General features: G+C 41.4%; 1 protein-coding gene across 1 annotated transcript in view; it reads left to right on the top strand.

Annotated features, from left to right (window-relative positions):
• TMA16 (translation machinery associated 16 homolog) overlaps positions 1-20,947 on the top strand; it is a 43,733-nt gene that overhangs the window by 18,775 nt on the left and 4,011 nt on the right. Inside the window, exons 3-5 of the mRNA XM_019926387.3 lie at positions 16,672-16,709; positions 17,905-17,989; positions 19,128-19,276. Of these exons, the coding sequence (XP_019781946.1) occupies positions 16,672-16,709; positions 17,905-17,989; positions 19,128-19,276 (272 nt within the window). The remainder of the gene's footprint in view (positions 1-16,671; positions 16,710-17,904; positions 17,990-19,127; positions 19,277-20,947) is intronic.

Raw genomic sequence — 20,947 nt, 5'->3', positions numbered from 1 at the left:
TGCTATGGGATCAAATTTAAAAATTCCTTAAAATGAAGTTATGAAATCAAAATAGAAATCATCATTTAGATTATTTTAGAATAGCGTTAGCACTATTTTTGGGGGGGTGGGGTTTGGAATATAAAGAGTACATCTTCATCTTATTTTATTTTTATTTATTTATTTATTGGAGTAAAATTGCTTTACAATGTTGTGTTAGTTTCTGCTGTACAATGAAGTGAATCAACTATATGTATACATGTATCCCCTCCCTCTTGGACCTCCCTCCTCCCCTTCCACCAACATCTAGGTCATCACATAGCACCGAGCTGAGCTCCCTGTGCTATACAGCAGGTTCCACTAACTATCTGTTTTACAGATGGTAGTGTATTTATGTCAAACCTAATCTCCCAGTTCGTCCCACCCTCCCCTTCCCCCACTGTGTCCACATGTCCATTCGCTACGTCTCTGTCTCTTCTTGCCCTACAGATAGGTTCACCTGTACCATTTTTCTAGAATCCACACATATGCGTTAATGTATGATATTTGTTTTTCTCTTTCTGGTTTACTTCACTCTCTATGACAGACTCTGGGTCCATCCACATCTCTACAAATGACCCAATTTCATTCCTATTTATGGCTGAGTAATATTCCATTGTATATATGTACCATATCTTCTTTATCCATTCATGTATCATTGGACATTTAGGTTGTTTCCATGTCCTGGCTATTGTAATTAGTGCTGCAGTGAACATCGGGGTACATGTGTCCTTTTGAATTATGGTTTTCTCAGGGTATATTCCCAGTAGTGGGATTGCCTGGTCATAGGGTAGTTCTATTTTTAGTTTTTAAGGAACCTTCATACTATTCTCCATAGTGGCTACATCAATTTACATTCCCACCAACAGTGCAAAAGGGTTCCCTTTTCTCCATACCCTCTCCAGCATTTACTGTTTGCAGAATTTTTGATGATGGCCATTCTGACCAGTGTGAGGTGATACCTCATTGTAGTTTTGATTTGCATTTCTCTAAACTAATTAGTGATGTTGAGCATCTTTTCATATGCCTCTTGGCCGTCTGTATGTCTTCTTTGGTGAAATGTCTATTTAGGTCTTCCACCCATGTTTTAATTGGTTTTTTTTTTTTTTGATATTGAGCTCCGTGAGCTGTTTGTATATTGTGGAGATTAATCCTTTGTCCATTGCTTCATCTGCAAATATTTTTTCCCAGCCTTAGCATTTTAATGAATGCTACATACATTCGCATACTAGCTGATAGAAACCAGCACTTTCATTGTTAAATATTGATTCCTTGGCCAAGGCCAGTAGGGGTTAGCTGCTTTATAGTGATTTGGCTAGAAGTTTTCTTGAAAAGAATAGTCAAGTGCTGGGCTTCCCTGGTGGCGCAGTGGTTGAGAGTCCGCCTGCCGATGCAGGGGACGTGGGTTTGTGCCCCGGTCCAGGAGGATCCCACATGCCGTGGAGCGGCTGAGCCCATGAGCCATGGCCGCTGAGCCTGCGCGTCCGGAGCCTGTGCTCCGCAGCGGGAGAGGCCATAACAGTGAGAGGCCCGCGTACTGCAAAAAAACCCAAAAAACAAACCAAACAAACAAAAAGAATAGTCAAGTGCTATGATAGTATACTCGAATTTTCTTTCTTTTTTGTAAGGGAGGGTCTTTTTTTGTAATTAAGGGTTATTAGAATAATATTGTTTTAAAACAGTAGTTTTCAAACATCAGTTATCTATGTATCACTTTCATGAATTTTTTGTTTTTTTAACATGTTTATTGGAGTATAATTGCTTTACATTGTTGTGTTAGTTTCTGCTGTATAATAAAGTGAATCAGCTATACATATACTTATATCCCCCTGTGCCCTCCCTCTTGCGTCTTCCTCCCACCCTCCCTATACCACCCCTCTAGATGGTCACAGAGCACTGAGCTGATCTCCCTGTGCTATGTGGCTGCTTCCCACTAGCTATCTGTTTTACATTTGGTAGTGTATATATGTCAATGCTTCTCTCTCACTTCGTCCCAGCTTACCTTTCCCCCTCCCTGTGTCCTTAAGTCCCTTCTCTGTCTGTGTCTTTATCCTTCTCTGTCTGTGTCTTTATTCCTGTCCTGCCCCTAGGTTCTTCAGAACCATTTTTTTTTACATTCCATATATACATGTTAGCATATTGTATTTGTTTTTCTCTTTCTCACTTACTTCACTCTGTATGACAGATTCTACGTCCATCCACCTCACTACAAATAACTCAGCTTCATTTCTTTTTATAGCTGAGTAATATTCCATTGTATATATGTGCCACATCTTTATCCATTCAGCTGTCGATGGACACTTAGGTTGCTTCCATGTCCTGGCTATTGTAAATAGAGCTGCAATGAACATTGTGGTACATGACTCTTTTTGAATTATGGTTTTCTCAGGGTATATGCCCAGTAGTGGGATTGCTGGGTTGTATGGTAGTTCTATTTTTAGTTTTTTAAGGAACCTCCATACTGTTCTCCATAGTGGCTGTATCAATTTACATTCCTACCAACAGTGCAAGAGGGTTCCCTTATCTCCACACCCTCTCCAGCATTTATTGTTTGTAGATTTTTTGATGATGGTCATTCTGACCAGTGTGAGGTGATACCTCCTTGTAGTTTTCATTTGCATTTCTCTAATGATTAGTGATGTTGAGCATCCTTTCATGTGTTTGTTGGCAATCTATATATCTTCTTTGGAGAAATGTCTATTTAGGTCTTCAGCCCGTTTTTGGATTGGGTTGTTTGTTATTTTGAAATTGAGCTGCATGATCTGCTTGTAAATTTTGGAGATTAATCCTTTGTCAGTTGCTCCATTTGCGAATATTTTCTCCCATTCTGAGGGTTGTCTTCTCGTCTTGTTTAAGGTTTCTTTTGCTGTGCAAAAGCTTTTAAGTTTCATTAGGTCCCATTTTTTTATTTTTGTTTTTATTTCCATTTCTCTAGGAGGTGGGTCAAAAAGGATCTTGCTGTAATTTATGTCATAGAGTGTTCTGCCTACGTTTTCCTCTAAGAGGTTTATAGTGTCTGGCCTTACATTTAGGTCTTTAGTCCATTTTGAGTTTATTTTTTTGTATGGTGTTAGGGAGTGTTCTATTTTCATTCTTTCACATGTAGCTGTCCAGTTTTCCCAGCACCACTTATTAAAGAGGCTGTCTTTTATCCATTTTATATTCTTGCCTCCTTTATCAAAGATAAGGTGACCATATGTGCATGGGTTTATCTCTGGGCTTTCTCTCCTATTGATCTGTATTTCTGTTTTTGTGCCAGTACCATACTGTCTTGATTACTCTAGCTTCGTAGTATAGTTTGAAGTCAGGGAGGCTGATTCCTCCAACTGCGTTTTTCTTTCTCAAGATTGCTTTGGCTATTTGGGGTCTTTTGTGTTTCTATACAAATTGTGAAATTTTTTGTTCTAGTTCTGTGAAAAATGCCATTGGTAGTTTGATAGGTATTGCATTGAATCTGCAGATTACTTTGGGTAGTATAGTCATTTTCACAATGTTGATTCTTCCTATCCAAACATGGTATAACTCTCCATATCGTTGTATCATCTTTAATTTCTTTCATCAGTGTTTTATATTTTTCTGCATATAGGTCTTTTGACTCCTTAGGTAGGTTTATTCCTAGGTATTTTATTATTTTTCTTGCAGTGGTAAATGGGAGTGTTTTCTTAATTTCACTTTCAGATTTTTCATCATTAGTGTATAGGAATGGAAGAGATTTGTGTGCGTTAATTTTGTATCCTGCTACTTGACCAAATTCACTGATTAGCTCTAGTAGTTTTCTGGTAGCATCTTTAGGATTCTCTATGTATAGTATCATGTCATCTGCCAACAGTGACAGTTTTACTTCTTTTCTGATTTTGGATTTCTTTTATTTCTTCTCTGATTGCTGTGGCTAAAACTTCCAAAACTATGTTGAATAATAGTGGTGAGAGTGGGCAACCTTGTCTTGTTCCTGATCTTAGTGGAAATGGTTTCAGTGTTCACCATTGAGAACTATGTTGGCGGTGGGTTTGTCATATATGGCCTTTATTATGTTGAGGTAAGTTCCCTCTATGCCTACTTTCTGCAGGGTTTTTATCATAAATGGGTGTTGAATTTTGTCAAAAGGTTTTTCTGCATCTATTGAGATTATCATATTTTTTTTTCCTTCACTTTGTTAATATAGTGTATCACATTGATTGATTTGCGTATACTGAAGAATCCTTGAATTTCTAGGATAAACCCCACTTGATCATGGTGTATGATTGTTTTAATGTGCCGTTGGATTCTGTTTGCTAGTATTTTGTTGAGGATTTTTGCATCTATGTTCATCAGTGATATTGGCCTGTGGTTTTCTTTTTTTTGTGACATCTTTGTCTGGTTTTGGTATCGGTGATGGTGGCCTCGTAGAATGAGTTTGGGAGTGTTCCTCCTTTGGCTATATTTTGGAAGAGTTAGAGAAGGATAGGTGTTAGCTCTTCTCTAAACGTTTGATAGAATTCACCTGTGAAGCCATTGGGTCCTGGGCTTTTGTTTGTTGGAAGATTTTTAATCACAGGTTCAATTTCAGTGCTTGTGATTGGTCTGTTTATATTTTCGATTTCTTCCTGGTTCAGCCTCAGAAGGTTGTGCTTTTTTAAGAGTTTGTCCATTTCTTCCAGGTTGTCCATTTTATTGGCATATAGTTGCTTGTAGTAATCTCTCATGATCCTTTGTATTTCTGCAGTGTCAGTTGTTACTTCTTTTTCATTTCTAATTCTGTTGATTTGAGTTTTCTCCCTTTTTATCTTGATGAGTCTGGCTGATGGTTTGTCAATTTTGTTTGTTTCCACAAAGAACCAACCTTTAGTTTTATTAATATTTGTGGTCGTTTCCTTCACTTCTTTTCCTTTATTTCTGATCTGATCTTTATGATTTCTTTCCTTCTGCTAACTTTGGGGTTTTTTTGTTCTTCTTTCTCTAATTGCTTTAGGTGTAAGCTGAGGTTGTTTATTTGAGATTTTTCTTGTTTCTTGAGGTAGGATTGTATTGCTATAAACTTCCCTCTTAGAACTGCTTTGCTACATCCCATAGGTTTTGGGTCGTCGTGTTTTTTCATTGTCATTTGTTTCTAGGTATTTCGTTTGTTTGTTTGTTTTGCGCGGCCTCTCACTGTTGTGGCCTCTCCCGTTGGTGGGGCACAGGCTCCGGAGGCGGAGGCTCAGCGGCCATGTCTCACGGGCCCAGCCGCTCTGTGGCATGTGGGATCTTCCCGGACCGGGGCACGAACCCGTGTCCCCTGCATCGACAGGCGGACTCTCAACCACTGTGCCACCAGGGAAGCCTAAATGTTTACAATTGTTACATTTTCTTCTTGGATTGATCCCTTGATCATTATGTAGTGTGCTTTTTTGTCTCTTGTAATAGTCTTTATTTTAAAGTCTATTTTGTCTGATATGAGAATGGCTACTCCAGCTTTCTTTTGATTTCCATTTGCATGGAATATGTTTTACCATCCCCTCACTTTCAGTCTGTATGTGTCCCTAGATCTGAAGTGGGTCTCTTGTAGACAGCATATATATGGGTCTTGTTTTTGTATCCATTCAGCCAGTCTGTGTCTTTTGGTTGGAGTATTTAATCTGTTTACATTCAAGGTAATTATCGATATGTATGTTCCTAGTACCATTTTCTTAATTGTTTTGGGTTTGTTATTGTAGGTCTTTTCCTTCTTTTTTTTTTCTGCCTAGACAAGTTTCTTTAACATTTGTTGTAAAGCTGGTTTGGTGGTGCTGCATTCTCTTAGCTTTTGCTTGTCAGTAAAGGTTTTAATTTCTCCATCGCATCTGAATGAGATCCCTGCTAGGTAGAGTAATCTTGGTTGTAGGTTTTTCCCTTTCATCACTTTAAATATTTCCTGCCACTCCCTTCTCGCTTGCAGAGTTTCTGCTGAAAGATCAGCTGTTCACCTTATGGGGATTGCCTTGTATGTTATTTGTTGTTTTTCCCTTGCTGCTTTTAATATTTTTTCTTTGTATTTAATTTTTGATAGTTTGATTAGTGTTTTGGCATTTCTCTCCTTGGATTTATCCTGTATGGGACTCTCTATGCTTCCTGGACTTGATTGCCTGTTTCCTTTCCCATATTAGGGAAGTTTTCAACTATAATCTCTTCAAATATTTTCTCATTCCCTTTCTTTTTCTTTTCTTCTTCTGGGACCCCTATAATTCAAATGTTGGTGCATTTAATGTTGTCCCAGAGGTCTCTGAGACTGTCTTCAGTTCTTTTCATTCTTTTTTCTTTATTCTGCTCTGCGGTAGTTAGTTTTACTATTTTATCTTCCAGGTCAGTTATCTGTTCTTTTGCCTCAGTTATTCTGCTGTTGATTCCTTCTAGAGAATTTTTAATTTCATTTATTGTGGTGTTCATCATTATTTGTTTTCTCTTTAGTTCTAGGTCCTTGTTAAACATTTGTTGTATTTTCTCTGTTCTGTTTCCATGATTTTGGATCATCTTTACTATCATTACTCTGAATTCTTTTTCAGGTGGATGCCTGTTTCCTCTTGTTTGGTCTGGTCGGTTTTCACCTTGCTCCTTCATCTGCTGTGTGTTTTTCTGTCTTCTCATTTGGCTTAACTTACTCTGTTTAGGGTCTCCTTTTTGCAGCCTGCAGGTTTGTAGTTCCCATTGTTTTTGGTGTCTGCCCCCAGTGGCCAAGGTTGGTTCAGTGGGTTGTGTAGGCTTCCTTGTGGAGGGGACTGGTGCCTGTGTTCTGGTGGATGAGGCTGTATCTTGTCTTCCTGGTGGGCAGAACCCTGTCTGGTGGTGTGTTTCGGGGTGTCTTTGACCTTATTATGATTTTAGGCAGCCTCTCTGCTAATGGGTGGGGTTGTGTTCCTGTCTTGCTAGTTGTTTGGCATGGGGTGTCCAGCACTGGAGCTTGCTGGTCATTGAGTGGAGCTGGATCTTCGCATTGAGACATAGATCGCTGGGAGAGCTCTCGCCAGTTGATATTATGTGGTGCTGGGAGGTCTCTCGTGGACCAATGTCCTGAGCTTGGCTCTCCCATCTCCGAGGCTCAGGCCTGTCAGCTGGCTGGAGCACCAAGATCCTGTGAGCTACACAGCTTAGAGAAAGGGAGAGGAAAAAAGAAAGAAAGGAAAAAATAAGTAAAATAAATAAAATAAAGTTATTAAAATAAAAAAAATATTAAAATAATAAAAAGGAGAACATCGAAACCAATAAACAAGTCCACCAACGATAACAAGTGCTAAAGACTAAACTAAGATAGAAACATAAAAATCTGAAACTGATCAGTCACTTACAGCAAACCCCAAGTCTACAGTTGCTCCCAAAGTCCACCTCCTCAATTTTGGGCTGATTCATTTTCTATTCAGGTATTCCACAGATGCAAGGTACATCAAGTTGTTGGTGGAAATTTAATCTGCTGCTCCTGGGGCTGCTGGGAGAAATTTCCCTTTCTCTTCGTTATTTGCACAGCTCCTGGGGTTCAGCTTTGGGTTTGGCCCCGCCTCTGCATTTAAGCTGCCCTCTGGCATCTGTTGTTTGCTCAGACAGGAGGGGTTTAAAGGAGTGGCTGATTCGGGGGCTCTGGCTCACTCAGGCCTGGGAGAGGGAGGGGCAGGGAATGTGGGGTGAGCCTGTGGCGGCAGAGGCCAGGAGGATGTTGCGACAGCCTGAGCTGTGCTGTGTTTTCTCTTGGGGAAGTTGTCCCTGGATCACGGTACCCTGGCCGTGGTAGGCTACACAGGCTCCCTGGAGGGGAGGTGTGGATAGTGACCTGTGCTTGCACACAGGCTTCTTGTCTGCAGCAGCAGTCTTAGCGTCTTATGCCCGTTTCTGGTGTCCACACTGATAGCCGTGGCTGATGCCCATCTCTGGAGCTCATTTAGGTGGCGCTCTGAATCCCCTCTCCTCATGCACCCTGAAACAGTGGTCTCTTGCCTTTCGGCAGCTCCAGACTTTTCCCCGGACTCCCTCCCGGCTAGCCGTGGCGCACTAACCCCTTCAGGCTGTGTTCACGCAGCCAACCCCAGTCCTCTCCCTGGGATCTGACCGAAGCCCAAGCCTCAGCTCCCAGCCCCCGCCCGCCCCAGCGGGTGAGCAGACAAGCCTCTCGGGCTGGTGAGTGCCGGTCAGCACCGATCCTCTGCGGGAATCTCTCCACTTTGCCCTCTGCACCCCTGTTGCTGTGCTCTCCTCCGCGGCTCCGAAGCTCCCCCCCTCCGCCACCCGTAGTCTCCGCCCGCGAACGGGCTCCTAGTGTGTGGAAACTTTTCCTCCTTCACAGCTCCCTCCCACTGGTGCAGGTCCCGTCCCTATTCTTTTGTCTCTGTGTTTTCTTTTGCCCTACCCAGGTACGTGGGGAGTTTCTTGCCTTTTGGGAGGTCTGAGGTCTTCTTCCAGCGTTCAGTAGGTGTTCTGTAGGAGCTGTTCCACATGCAGATGTATTTTTGATGGATCTGTGGGGAGGAAGGTGATCTCCGCGTCTTACTCCTCTGCCATCTTGAAGGTCCTCTCTTTTCTGTACCTTTTTGACATGATATACTACTTACATGATTTTGCTATCACCTATATCAGTATCTCACAAACTTTGGTATACATGAGATGCACCTGTAAGGTGTATTAAAATAGATTTTTGGGCCTCATTCCTAGAGGTTTCCATTCAGAAAGTCTGGGACAGGGCCAAGATGTTGCATTTCTGACAAGTTTCCAGTAATATTGATGCTGTTGCTGCTGGTTCAGGCATTGATGTATAGTATTCTTTAATTATATTCTTTAAAAATAATTTTCCCTCAAATATTGTTTTTAAAGGAGACATTTTATCTCTGTTAAAACCAAGTAGATACTATTGTCTTCCCTGAGTGGTTTGAGCTTGAGGCATGTTTGCTTATTTTTGGGGGAAAGATTTGGCAAAGGTTGGAAGACTTGTAAAATGAACTGACATTAAACTAAGTTTTCTCCTTAATGTAATCGGAAAGGGTGCAAAGAAAATGACGGGAAAAGTAACTTGCTTACCATTTGATTAAAGATTATTTAATTCTCTGTATATGAACTACCTAAAGTTACCTTACATAGTACCAGTGGTATACATGCAGTATTTTCAGAAATAACGCTTTAGAATATGATTAAGTACTTCAGTTCACTGTAAATACTTGTGATGTTTATATGTTGTTATTTATATTCAGGATCTTATGCACTGATTTAATGTTGATTTACAGTCAGCATTACAGAAAAATTACCTAAGGGTAAAGCAGAACAACATGCTAATCTCATATATAAAACTTGTCCTAAAGAAGTTCTGTTGTTGGCCAAGGTTCTATTTTAATAGTACAGAGTTGAACAATATTTAATTTTTTGTGCTTGGGTGATGTTTTAAACAGGCTGAGCTTTCTCTTTTTTCTTAATTTATTTTAAAGAAGTCATCAGTGTAGCAGTCATGGCCCCAGAAGCAAACAAATGTACAGTTTTAATAGTGTCTAACATTTTATGAAACAGGCTTACACTTCTTACGACTAGCAGCATCAGTGACCGTGAGTCCTGTTCAGTTAAGTGGGAGCGTGGTCACAAATAGCATTTTGAAATGCAGCTCATCTCCCTGACTTAGAGCAGTACTTCCAGCAAGACAGAAATGGAGAATTGCATATTTTCAAAAGATGGCTGGTGACAAGATACTCAGACTGTAGTGGCAGCTGTAAGCAAGATGATAGAAGAGGTACCAACAGGACTTGACCTTGAACGTCAGGTGCATGTGATGTCTTAGAAAGAAATAGCAGTTAGCAGGTACTGCTTTACTCAGCAGCTTGAAACAAAAACAGTTCCTCTGTCAGGAATCCCAGAGCCACTTAACTGGGTGCTTTGGGCTCAGGGTCTCTTGCAAGGTTACAGTCAAGGTGTTGGCTGGGGCCGCATCATCGCAGGGCTTGATAGGGAGAGGTTTTGCTTCCAGGCTATTTACATGGTGGTCGACAGACCTGTTGTGGCAGCTGTTGGCTGGAGACATCAGTTCCCTACCACGTGAGCTGCTCACCACGTGGCAGCATGTGTCCTCCAGAGCAAAGGCTCTGAGATAGAGTGAGAGGGGGTGACAGTTCCAGCAAGATGCCTGCAGGGTCCTTCATGACAGCCACCACCGACGGCCTTCAGTGCTGGTGAAGAAGGCGAAGGAAATGGTGGGGCATTGGTGTCACATGGTCTGGATTGGAAGGAGCCCCGAGCCAGGGAGGTGACGTGCCCTTCACCCAGCCCGCGTCCCCAGGGCCGACCCCCAGCTCAGGCTCTGGGGCCTGCTGCCAGTCCTCCGCCTTCCCCACCCCGTGGGCCCCCCTGGGCTGGGATCCCCTTTGCCCCTCTCTACAGCTCTCTTCAAGAAGGGCCCTTTGTCCTTCTCCACCCCGTGCCCCGTTCCCACCGTGCTTTGAAGACTGTGCTGGTGAGAAGAGGCCCGGGTGGGAGGCGGTCAGCAGGGTCTTCCAAGCGCCTGTACGCCCTACCGCCCCGACACACACAGCTTCCCAGTGAGCGGCTGTGGGGGAAAGAGGTGGGGCTGGCCCAGTTCTTACTCCAGCATCAGCTCCACCTACTGCAGAAGCAGGGGTTAGCCTTGCCCAGCCTTTAGGGATTTTGGTGGGGAAAAGAGCTTTCAAGAGAGGAGGGTGATTTTAGAGAGGGGTGACAGTGAACCCTGGGAGGGTGGGAGGGAAGAGGAGGGGCGGCCGCCTGTCTCCCTCCCCTACCTCCCCCCCCAATGGAGGGCGGAGCAGTTAGAAGGGAGGGAGTCTGTTGCCGCTTAGCCTCAGAATAAAGGCGCCGTTTACTGCCTCAGTTTAAAAAAGGAAAGAGAAGACAACGTTTGCAACGTCGTTTCTAAGTGACATCCATCACTGTTGCACTATTTTATTTGTTAGAAAAGAGTCATTAGGTCCAGCCACGCTCAGGGAGGAGAGGGGCGTGAGTATCAAACCAGCAAGAATCGGCAGTGGGGACCATCTTGGATATGACCACGTCCTGGTAGTGCTTGCCTGCCGAAGGTACTTGGTGTTACAAGGAGGAAGGGTAGCCAGGCAGCTGGAGGGTCTGGTCTCTGTTCTTTAACAGAGAATCCAGGGTTCTTTGTGCTACTTCCTAAGATTTATTTTTGGGGAGTGAGAGAGGTGGGGGAGGATATTGTTAGGGCGTAGAGCTGCGGGATTCGTCAGGTAGACTCTTAGAGGTGGAGCCTGATTACCTGAAGATACTGCACGCGTGGTAGCAGCACAGAGTAGAGCCAAATGCTCTTCATCTTGAGCATTTGAATGCTCTGGTTTAGGACTGTATGAAATACTGCTTCTGTTCCTATTCGTAGAAACTAGTGTGGTTTGAAGACCAGCACATTTCAAGTGGTGCACAGTTTATAGGCAGCGAAGAGTTATTCTGTATCATGCTTTTAGCTTTATTTTATGACTTCTCAGCATAGTGACATCTTGTTGCTGTGTACTACTCTCATATTTTGTCCCATTGGGTATGTAGCAAAGAACTCTAGATAGCAAATGAAGGTTATTTAATATGGAAAATCAACAGAGAGAAGCTAAGTGTAATGGGTAAGAATCTAGGAAACAGCTGTTTTTGAGAATCAGTCTCAGATTTCTCTTCTTTTCTTCATCGCAGCTCCACCCCACTGTAGTTCAGGCTCCCAGTGCGTTCATTCAGAACTGTAGCAAACTTGACTTCTAACTAGACTCTCTCCTGCGGTATAAATAAGATACGACAAAGCAGACATATTTGAAGCGTACAGCGTCTGGGTTTTGGCAATATGTGGTATAACCACTGTGATCAGTGTACGTATAGTGCATTTTCATCCTCCCCAAAGCTCTTCCCGGTCAAGTCTCAGCTCTCCGCCCCTAGCCTTGGCACCTGTTGATTTGCTCTGTATTTTGGTAGATGAGATTTGTCTTCCGTAGTGTTTCATGTAAATGGAATCATACTGTATGTAATTTTTGTGCCAGATTTTTTCAATTATACTGTTTGTGAAATTTGTTGTCTTTCTGTTTTATTACTGAGTAGTGTTCCGTTGTATGGATATATGCAGTTTTTTAATCCATTTACCTGTTGGTGGTCATTTGGATTGTTTATAGTTTTTGGCTCTTTTCAGGGTCTGCAAACTAAGTGGCCATCCACCTGTTTTTGTAAAAAAAGTTTGTTTTATTGGGAAGCAGCTATGCCCAATCCTTTCACGTTGTTTGCAGCTGCTTTGAGGCTACAGTGGCAGAGATGAGTAGTTATGACAGACCAACCACATGGCCCTCAAAGCCTAGTTTGTTACTAGCTGACATTTAAGCAAAGAGTATCAACCCTGCTGTTACATTTTGATAAAGCTGCCATGAACATTAGGGTATAGGTGTTTCTGTGGACATAAAACATTTTTCTTTCAGTTCTTAGAACTGGAATTGCTGGGTCATACAGAAGATATATGTTCAAGTAAATAAGAAGTTGAGTTTTTAAGAAATTGTTTAAAAGAATGAAGTCATGTGGTGGGGATAATGTTTAAGTATATAAAAAATTATCTGCAGTGATGGTACCATTTTATTTTTTTCCCAGTGATGTGTAAGAGTTACATTCACTCCATTTCCTCTCAAACATGTTGTATTTTCAGTTTTAAGACAGATTTTAGCCAATCTAATATGTGTACAGTAGTATCTCAGTGTGGTTTTAATTTGTATTTCTTTATGACTAATGATATATTTTTATGTGCTTTTTGTTCACTTTTATGTCTTTGATGAAAAGTCTGTTAAAATCTTTTTCCTTTTGGTTTTGAATTTTGTTTGTAGTTAGGTAGTAAGAACTATTTGTATATTCTTAATGCAAGTGTGTTATTGTTTTGTGAATATTTTCTCCATTCTGTGGCTAAAAAGTTTTTATTAAAAAGTCTTCATTTTAGTTCTCCAATTTTCTAGTTGTTTTAAGTGGGAGGGTAAATCTGGTCTGCTTTGTTAGGGCAGGGACAGTGGATTTATTTTTCTTCATTGCTGTATCCCTAGTGGCTAGCATAAAGTGTTGCAAAAGCTAGCATCCAAAGGTCTTTCCTGAATGAATTAGAATTAAGAATAACAATAATAGGAGGCATATATCACCTAGACCAGTTTTTTGAGAGTAAATGAGTTCTTTTTCTTTGTTACAATTCTTATCAAATGGATGAAAAGTAAACATTCTTTTGTTCTTGTTGAAGTTTAAAAGGTGATAGTGATGCATTTTGGTCTTGGTGGCAGCACTCAGTCTTCTAGAAGGTCCTCATTATTTTGTGCACAAGTATTCTGCATATTACAAAATATAATCAAGCTTTCTTTTGTGTTCTCAAAACCAATTTGTTTTATAGGTATCATTTAGTCATTGCAGAGCAGGAAAAAAAATTTTTATTTTATTTTATTTTTAAACATCTTTATTGGGGTATAATTGCTTTACAATGGTGTGTTAGTTTCTGCTTTATAACAAAGTGAATCAGTTATACATATACATATGTTCCCATATCTCTTCCCTCTTGCATCTTCCTCCCTCCCATCCTCCCTATCCCACCCCTCCAGGCGGTCACAAAGCACCGAGCTGATATCCCTGTGCTATGCGGCTGCTTCCCACTAGCTATCTACCTTACATTTGGTAGTGTACATATGTCCATGCCTCTCTCTCGCTTTGTTACAGCTCACCCTTCCCCCTCCCCATATCCTCAAGTCCGTTCTGCAGTAGGTCTGTGTCTTTTATTCCTGTGTTACCCCTAGATTCTTCATGACATTTTTTTCCCCTTAAATTCCATATATATGTGTTAGCATACGGTATTTGTCTTTCTCTTTCTGACTTACTTCACTCTGTGTGACAGACTCTAGGTCTATCCACCTCATTACAAATAGCTCAATTTCATTTCTTTTTATGGCTGAGTAATATTCCGTTGTATATATGTGCCACATCTTTTTTATCCATTCATTCGATGATGGGCACTTAGGTTGTTTCCATCTCCGGGCTATTGTAAATAGAGCTGCAATGAACATTTTGGTACATGACTCTTTTTGAATTATGGTTTTCTCAGGGTATATGCCCAGCAGTGGGATTGCTGGGTCATATGGTAGTTCTATTTGTAGTTTTTTAAGGAACCTGCATACTGTTCTCCATAGTGGCTGTACCAATTCACATTCCCACCAGCAGTGCAGGAGTGTTCCCTTTTCTCCACACCCTCTCCAGCATTTATTGTTTCTAGATTTTTTGATGATGGCCATTCTGACTGGTGTGAGATGATATCTCATTGTAGTTTTGATTTGCATTTCCCTAATGATTAATGATGTTGAGCATTCTTTCATGTGTTTGTTGGCAGTCTGTATATGTTCTTTGGAGAAATGTCTATTTAGGTCTCCTTCCCATTTTTGGATTGGATTGTTTGTTTTTTTGTTATTGAGCTGCATGAGCTGCTTGTAAATTTTGGAAATTAATCCTTTGTCAGTTGCTTCACTTGCAAATATTTTCTCCCATTCTGAGAGTTGTCTTTTGGTCTTGTTTATGGTTTCCTTTGCTGTGCAAAAGCTTTGAAGTTTCATTAGGTCCCATTTATTTTTGTTTTTATTTCCATTTCTCTAGGAGGTGGGTCAAAAAGGATCTTGCTGTGATTTATGTCATAGACTGTTCTGCCTATGTTTTCCTCTAAGAGTTTGATAGTTTCTGGCCTTACATTTAGGTCTTTAATCCATTTTGACCTTATTTTTGTGTATGGTGTTAGGGAGTGATCTAATCTCATACTTTTACATGTACTTGTCCAGTTTTCCCAGCACCACTTATTAAAGAGGCTGTGCTTTCTCCACTGTACATTCCTGCCTCCTTTATCAAAGATAAGGTGACCATATGTGCGTGGGTTTATCTCTGGGCTTTCTATCCTGTTCCATTGATCTATCTTTCTGTTTTTGTGCCAGTACCATACTGTCTTGATTACTGTAGCCTTGTAGTATAGTCTGAAGTCAGGGAGCCTGATTCCTCCAGCTCCGTTTTTCATTCTCAAGATTGCTTTGGCTATTCGGGGTCTTTTGTGTTTCCATACAAATTGTGAAATTTTTTGTTCTACTTCTGTGAAAAATGCCAGTGGTAGTTTGATAGGGATTGCATTGACTCTGTAGATTGCTTTGGGTGGTAGAGTCATTTTCACAATGTTGATTCTTCCAATCCAAGAACATGGTATATCTCTCCATCTATTTGTATCATCCTTAATTTCTTTCGTCAGTGTCTTATAATTTTCTGCATACAGGTCTTTTGCCTCCTTAGGTAGGTTTATTCCTAGCTATTTTATTCTTTGTGTTGCAAAGGTAAATGGGAGTGTTTTCTTGATTTCACTTTCAGATTTTTCATCATTAGTGTATAGGAATGCCAGAGATTTCTGTGCATTAATTTTGTATCCTGCCACTTTACCGAATTCATTGATTAGCTCTAGTAGTTTTCTGGTAGCATCTTTAGGATTCTCTATGTATAGTATCATGTCATCTGCAAACAGTGACAGCTTTACTTCTTTTCCGATTTGGATTCCTTTTATTTCCTTTTCTTCTCTGATTGCTGTGGCTAAAACTTCCAAAACTATATTGAATAAGAGTGGTGAGAGTGGGCAACCTTGTCTTGTTCCTGATCTTAGTGGAAATGCTTTCAGTTTTTCACCGTTGAGGATGACGTTGGCTGTGGGTTTGTCATATATGGCCTTTATTATGTTGAGGAAAGTTCCCTCTTTGCCTACTTTCTGCAGGGTTTTTATCATAAATGGGTGTTGAATTTTGTCAAAAGCTTTCTCTGCATCTATTGAGATGATCATATGGTTTTTCTCCTTCAGTTTGTTAATATGGTGTATCACATTGATTGATTTGCGTATATTGAAGAATCCTTGCATTCCTGGGATAAATCCCCCTTGATCATGGTGTATGATCCTTTTAATGTGCTGTTGGATTCTGTTTGCTAGCATTTTGTTGAGGATTTTTGCATCTATGTTCATCAGTGGTATTGGCCTGTAGTTTTCTTTTTTTGTGACATCCTTGTCCGGTTTTGGTATCAAGGTGATGGTGGCCTCGTAGAATGAACTTGGGAGTGTTCCTCCCTCTGCTATATTTTGGAAGAGTTTGAGAAGGATAGGTGTTAGCTCTTCTCTAAATGTTTGATAGAATTCGCCTGTGAAGCCATCGGGTCCTGGGCTTTTGTTTGTTGGAAGATTTTTAATCACAGGTTCAATTTCAGTGCTTGTGATTGGTCTGTTCATATTTTCTATTTCTTCCTGATTCAGTCTTGGCAGGTTGTGCATTTCTAAGAATTTTGTTCCAGTGATTTAAAAGAGAAGCATGGTATTCAGTGTTTCTTCATTAAAAAAAATTAATTTCGGGACTTCCCTGGTGGTGCAGTGGTTAAGACTCCGTGCTCCCAATGCAGGGGGCCTGGGTTTGGTCCCTGGTCAGGGAACTAGATCCCACATGCATGCCGCAACTAAGAGTTCGCATGCCACCACTAAGGAGCCCACCTGCTCCAGCTAAGACCCGGTGCAACCAAATAAATAAACAAAATAATTTTTAAAAATTAATTTCATATGCATAAAAGAATGATCTTTGAATTAAGGTTCTTTGGGTAGTTTTTGTTGCTTTTGACAGATTTTTAAAACTTGCTTTGGAAGTTTTCTGACACATACACACTTTTTCTCCCAAGACTGAAGAATGAAAAGGCGTTACGTCTCAAACTTATTGGTAAGTGGATATACTTATTTGAAGTTCCTCTCTATACCTATTTTCTTTTGACTCTCTTAGTAAAATACTATTTTTATCTAAGTGAATTTTCTCTACCAGACTTGATCAAAACAAAATAAAATCAATCAATAAGCTCTGAGAACAAACTGTTAATAATATCTAGCTCAGTTTTCTAGAAACTGTTTAGTACCTACCTACCTGTTTTTATCCATCCCCCCCTTCCTGTCTCTCTCTCTCTCTCTCTCAAGTTTAATTCTAGCTCCCTGACCATTAGAATTATGAAGGATTTTGAAAATAACAATTCATATTTAATGATGTGAATATATACATCCTCAGTCTGTATCTCAGTGTCGTAGTCTTTTTGTGTGTGTGACAAGTCCTAGTCTTTTTGTGTGTGTGACAAGTCTGAGATTTCAGAAGAGTGGCTATTAGGCTTTATAACCAAAATGAGAGGTATTTGAACCATTAACTCTAATGCTTTATCAGGCAATAGAATAGTATTTCTAAACGGTTTGTCAGTAATCCTGGGTAGGGCCATTTCTTGATTTGTAATATTGAGAAATCTAATTGAAAGTGACACCGCCATGGTCAGATTTACTCATAAGGATGAAGTCTGTCAGCTCCGTGATTATAAATGTCAGTCATTCTGCACAGTATAGGGCAGATCTTGTATGCCTAAGATATTTACTAACTTTGAGGCCCTGAACAGGTTACTTAACCTGTCTCTTCTAAATGGAGATAATAATAATAATAATCCTCATAAGATTGTAAAGGTCTTGACATAGTGCCTGCTGCTTATTAAATGTTCAGCAGATGTCATCTTCTTCATTAATCTGATCAGACTCTCATTTTTGTTATTTCGGATAAGTTCTATCCTTTGCTTTATAAATACCTAGAACTTCATGTTCTGTTAAGAGTGTTCTTTCCTTTTTTAAATTTTTTGTATCCTTACTGGATAAGAAATATATACAGAAAAGCGTCCCTCCTACCCTTGTCTCTTGCCCCAATTAAAATGTGACAATTTAATTTCTGACAGACTGATTTAGTTAGCTTTGAGCCCACACAAAACTTTATATTTAACTTTGAAATAAATTTTGATACTGTTTTAAACACATTGATGTTGAAAATTATAATGACTACCTCTGCTTGAATGATGACTTGTGGTGTTAAACTGTCTTGGTACTTGTTGTTATAGGTGAAAAACTGCAGTGGTTTCAAAATCATCTTGATCCCAAAAAAGTAGGATATTCAAAGAGAGATGCTTGTGAATTAATTGAAAGGTAAACACTGGGCATGTTATGAGCAAAGGGTCAGTAACAGGAATTCCCCAGCTTGATTCTTCAAGATTCAGAGTTCTATTCGGGATTTATAGATGAGCAAATGAGCTTTGTTATCAAGACTTTGGATTCTTACACTAGCTTAGCCATTTTAGTAGCTTTGTAACCTTTCTGGGCCTCAGAGTGGTAGTTAGCCCAGTTTCTTGGCTTCCTGGAGGAATGTCATCTAAACTGACATCTAAAGATAGGGGTTAGCAGATTGAGGTGAGGTAGTTGGAGCCTCTAGGCAGAGAGAACAAGATCTGAAAGCCCAGGGTGAGAGCAACGTATTTAGTGATCTGCCAGACATTTAATAAGACTGAAATAATAGGTTCAAGGAGGGAATTGTGACAGGTAGGATAAACAACCAGCTTTTGAAAGATTTCAGATATCAGTGTAAGAGTTTGGACTTTATCCAAGGACCGTGGGAGACATAGTTACAGCAAGCACCTGCGATGGTCACATTTTTAAACTTTAGAAAGGTCTCAGTTGGAGGAATGAGGAAAATGGACGAGGGGGCAGGCTTTGGCTGGGAGACTGCTGAGAGGCTGATGAAGCAGTCCAGGCAAGAGGTGATGGTGGGAGCAGTGTGGTGAAGAGAAATGAAAGAGTGCAGACCTTTGAAGGAAGCGGAAGTCCCCATCTTTAATGAAGACTTAGATGTGGCGTAAAAGGGAGAGAGGCGAGGAGTCAGGGGGGGCACTCGCATTCCTCACTTGGGCAGCTGGATGAATGGTTGTCCCAGGGGATGGAGCGGGTCGGGAGGGGGCGCCTAGGGGCAGCGCGGAGGCAAGGCCAGGGGTGGCATGTTAAGCCAGTTGGAGATGTCCAGGAGGTGGCTGAGTACGTGGATACGGAGTTTGGTTAACAGACACTTTAATGGCAGGCTTTGATGTGGTCACAGGAATTTGGAAAATGGTTAAGTTACCACGAGAAGGTCTGAGAACTTAAGGAACTCAGAGGAATATAAAAACTTCAGGGACAGGCGAAGGCTGGGGATTTATGGTGGGTTTTTTGGGGGGCGGGGGGAGATTATCTTTTAAATGAACTAATATAAGCCAAACAGAGACTCTGTAAGTCAGATCATTTTCTTGTTTTTCAGGTATTTAAATCGGTTCAGCAGTGAGCTGGAGCAGATTGAGTTACACAACAGCATCAAGGCCAGGCGGGGCCGGCGGCACTGCGCCCGAGAGGCGGCCATCAAGCAGACCACGGAGCGAGAGTGGCGGCAGTACAGGGGCTGCGGCCTCGGTAGGAGCGGGAGGGCGGCAGTACGGGACTTGGTGTGTTCTCAGCGTACCTTCCCTTCTTTCTAGTCATATTTGGCTTTACTTATTCTATTTATTTAGTTTAGTTTGATTTTCTTCCTTTGATTTCCTTTCCTTTTGAGTGTTTGGAATAATTTTTGAATTCATCCTTTTTTTCCTCCTACATTCCCCAAACTGTCAGTGTTGACAGTGACTTATCTTTCTACTGTGACAGTAAGGTTTTCCTCTCCCTTCCAGTGTTCTTGATTTGCTTTGTTCTAGAGTTATTACTTGCCCGTCTCCAACCACATCGACGTTTCTTTAGAGTAAGTACTGTGTCCTCTTGTCTTTGTAAGTCTTGTAGTAAAGAGCTATACTTGTTGCAGCATTTCTTGAGAAATTATAGAAATCAAATTTTCTTTCTTAGCACTAGCATTTCTTACAGTTCCTGAAGACAAGTATGTTGTGGGCTTAACAACACTGTCTGAAGAAAGGCGCTTAGGAGGAGAGGAGAGGGCACTTGTAAGGGCTTGCAAAGCCCGAAGTCAGGTGATGACCCAAGGGCTACATGGCCTGCAAATGGTGTTTGATTGGCTTATTAATTGTCAGTATAAGAAAATCTGCTGATTTCACATGAAAAATGTAGATTTCTGGCTTCTCGTAAAACATGCGGTGGTCTGGCAGCATCATCTGCTAGAGCAAAGTAGCGACTGTCCCTTTTAGACTTGAGCATTCAGTGGTTCCAAACCTTCCTTCATTCACATTCCCTGCCTGGTCCCTGTAGGCATTCCTGTGTGGATTTGCTTGGGAAGTACAGTAAATGAAATGCTTAAAGCAACATTAGGTTTTTAAATTTTAATAATAACAATAGGGCCCTGAAGCAGATACCCTGTGGGTAACTGTTGTGTTAGTCCCAGCCTGTGCATAGTGATGCTGTGCGCCAGGAAGGTCTGGGGCGGCCTCCACAGGCATTCTCCCCACTGGAGCCAGTGTTGTGGCTGGACCCCACCCTCGTGGTTCTTACTGTGATTGTAGGGTGCACCTCAGCAAAAACCAGCAGGGAGCTTTGAAAAAAACAAGATTTAGTGCTTAAAAGTCCTGGATGGTACAGGACATGCCTGAGGGCCACACAGCGAGGTCTCCAGTAGAGAAAGAGGGAGGGAACAGGGACCTGGGGCCCTGCCTTTGTTAGGGTCATAGGCGGGATGCCTGGGGTTTCATGGGTTCACTCTTCATAAAGGCGCCAGCAGGGGGAACGGGGTCACTCAGGTGGTCAGTTATCTGCGTTCCCCAGGGCTTTCTAATAGGGGAACTTCGTGGGGGAGGAGCCTGGTCCCTCACCTAGTTGTTTTGCTGAGCTGCGTCAGTCTGGCCGTAGGTGGATCCATAGAGTTGGATGTCTTCGCAGCATATACCTCGACAGCTGGAAGGCTGGCATCAGGCACTTACCCTCAGTGACACTGTGAGCCCTGAGTAGATGGCAGTTCCTCCACATCATTCCTAAGCAGTGAGTGTCTTCACTGAAAAAACAACAGAATAACTTCAGAACTAGATAGATCTGGACTTAACCCCTTACAGCTTACTATATAACAGGGCAAGTTTCTTCCCACCCACTCCCTGGCCTTGTTACCTTCTATTTAAAAATAGAGGTAAATAGTGCACCTCCTTCCCAGGT

Source organism: Tursiops truncatus, chromosome 5 (genome assembly GCF_011762595.2).
Source record: "Tursiops truncatus isolate mTurTru1 chromosome 5, mTurTru1.mat.Y, whole genome shotgun sequence".
Classification (NCBI taxonomy): domain Eukaryota; kingdom Metazoa; phylum Chordata; class Mammalia; order Artiodactyla; family Delphinidae; genus Tursiops; species Tursiops truncatus.
Note: the sequence above shows the minus strand (reverse complement) of the source record. Positions and strands in the feature narration are given on the sequence as shown.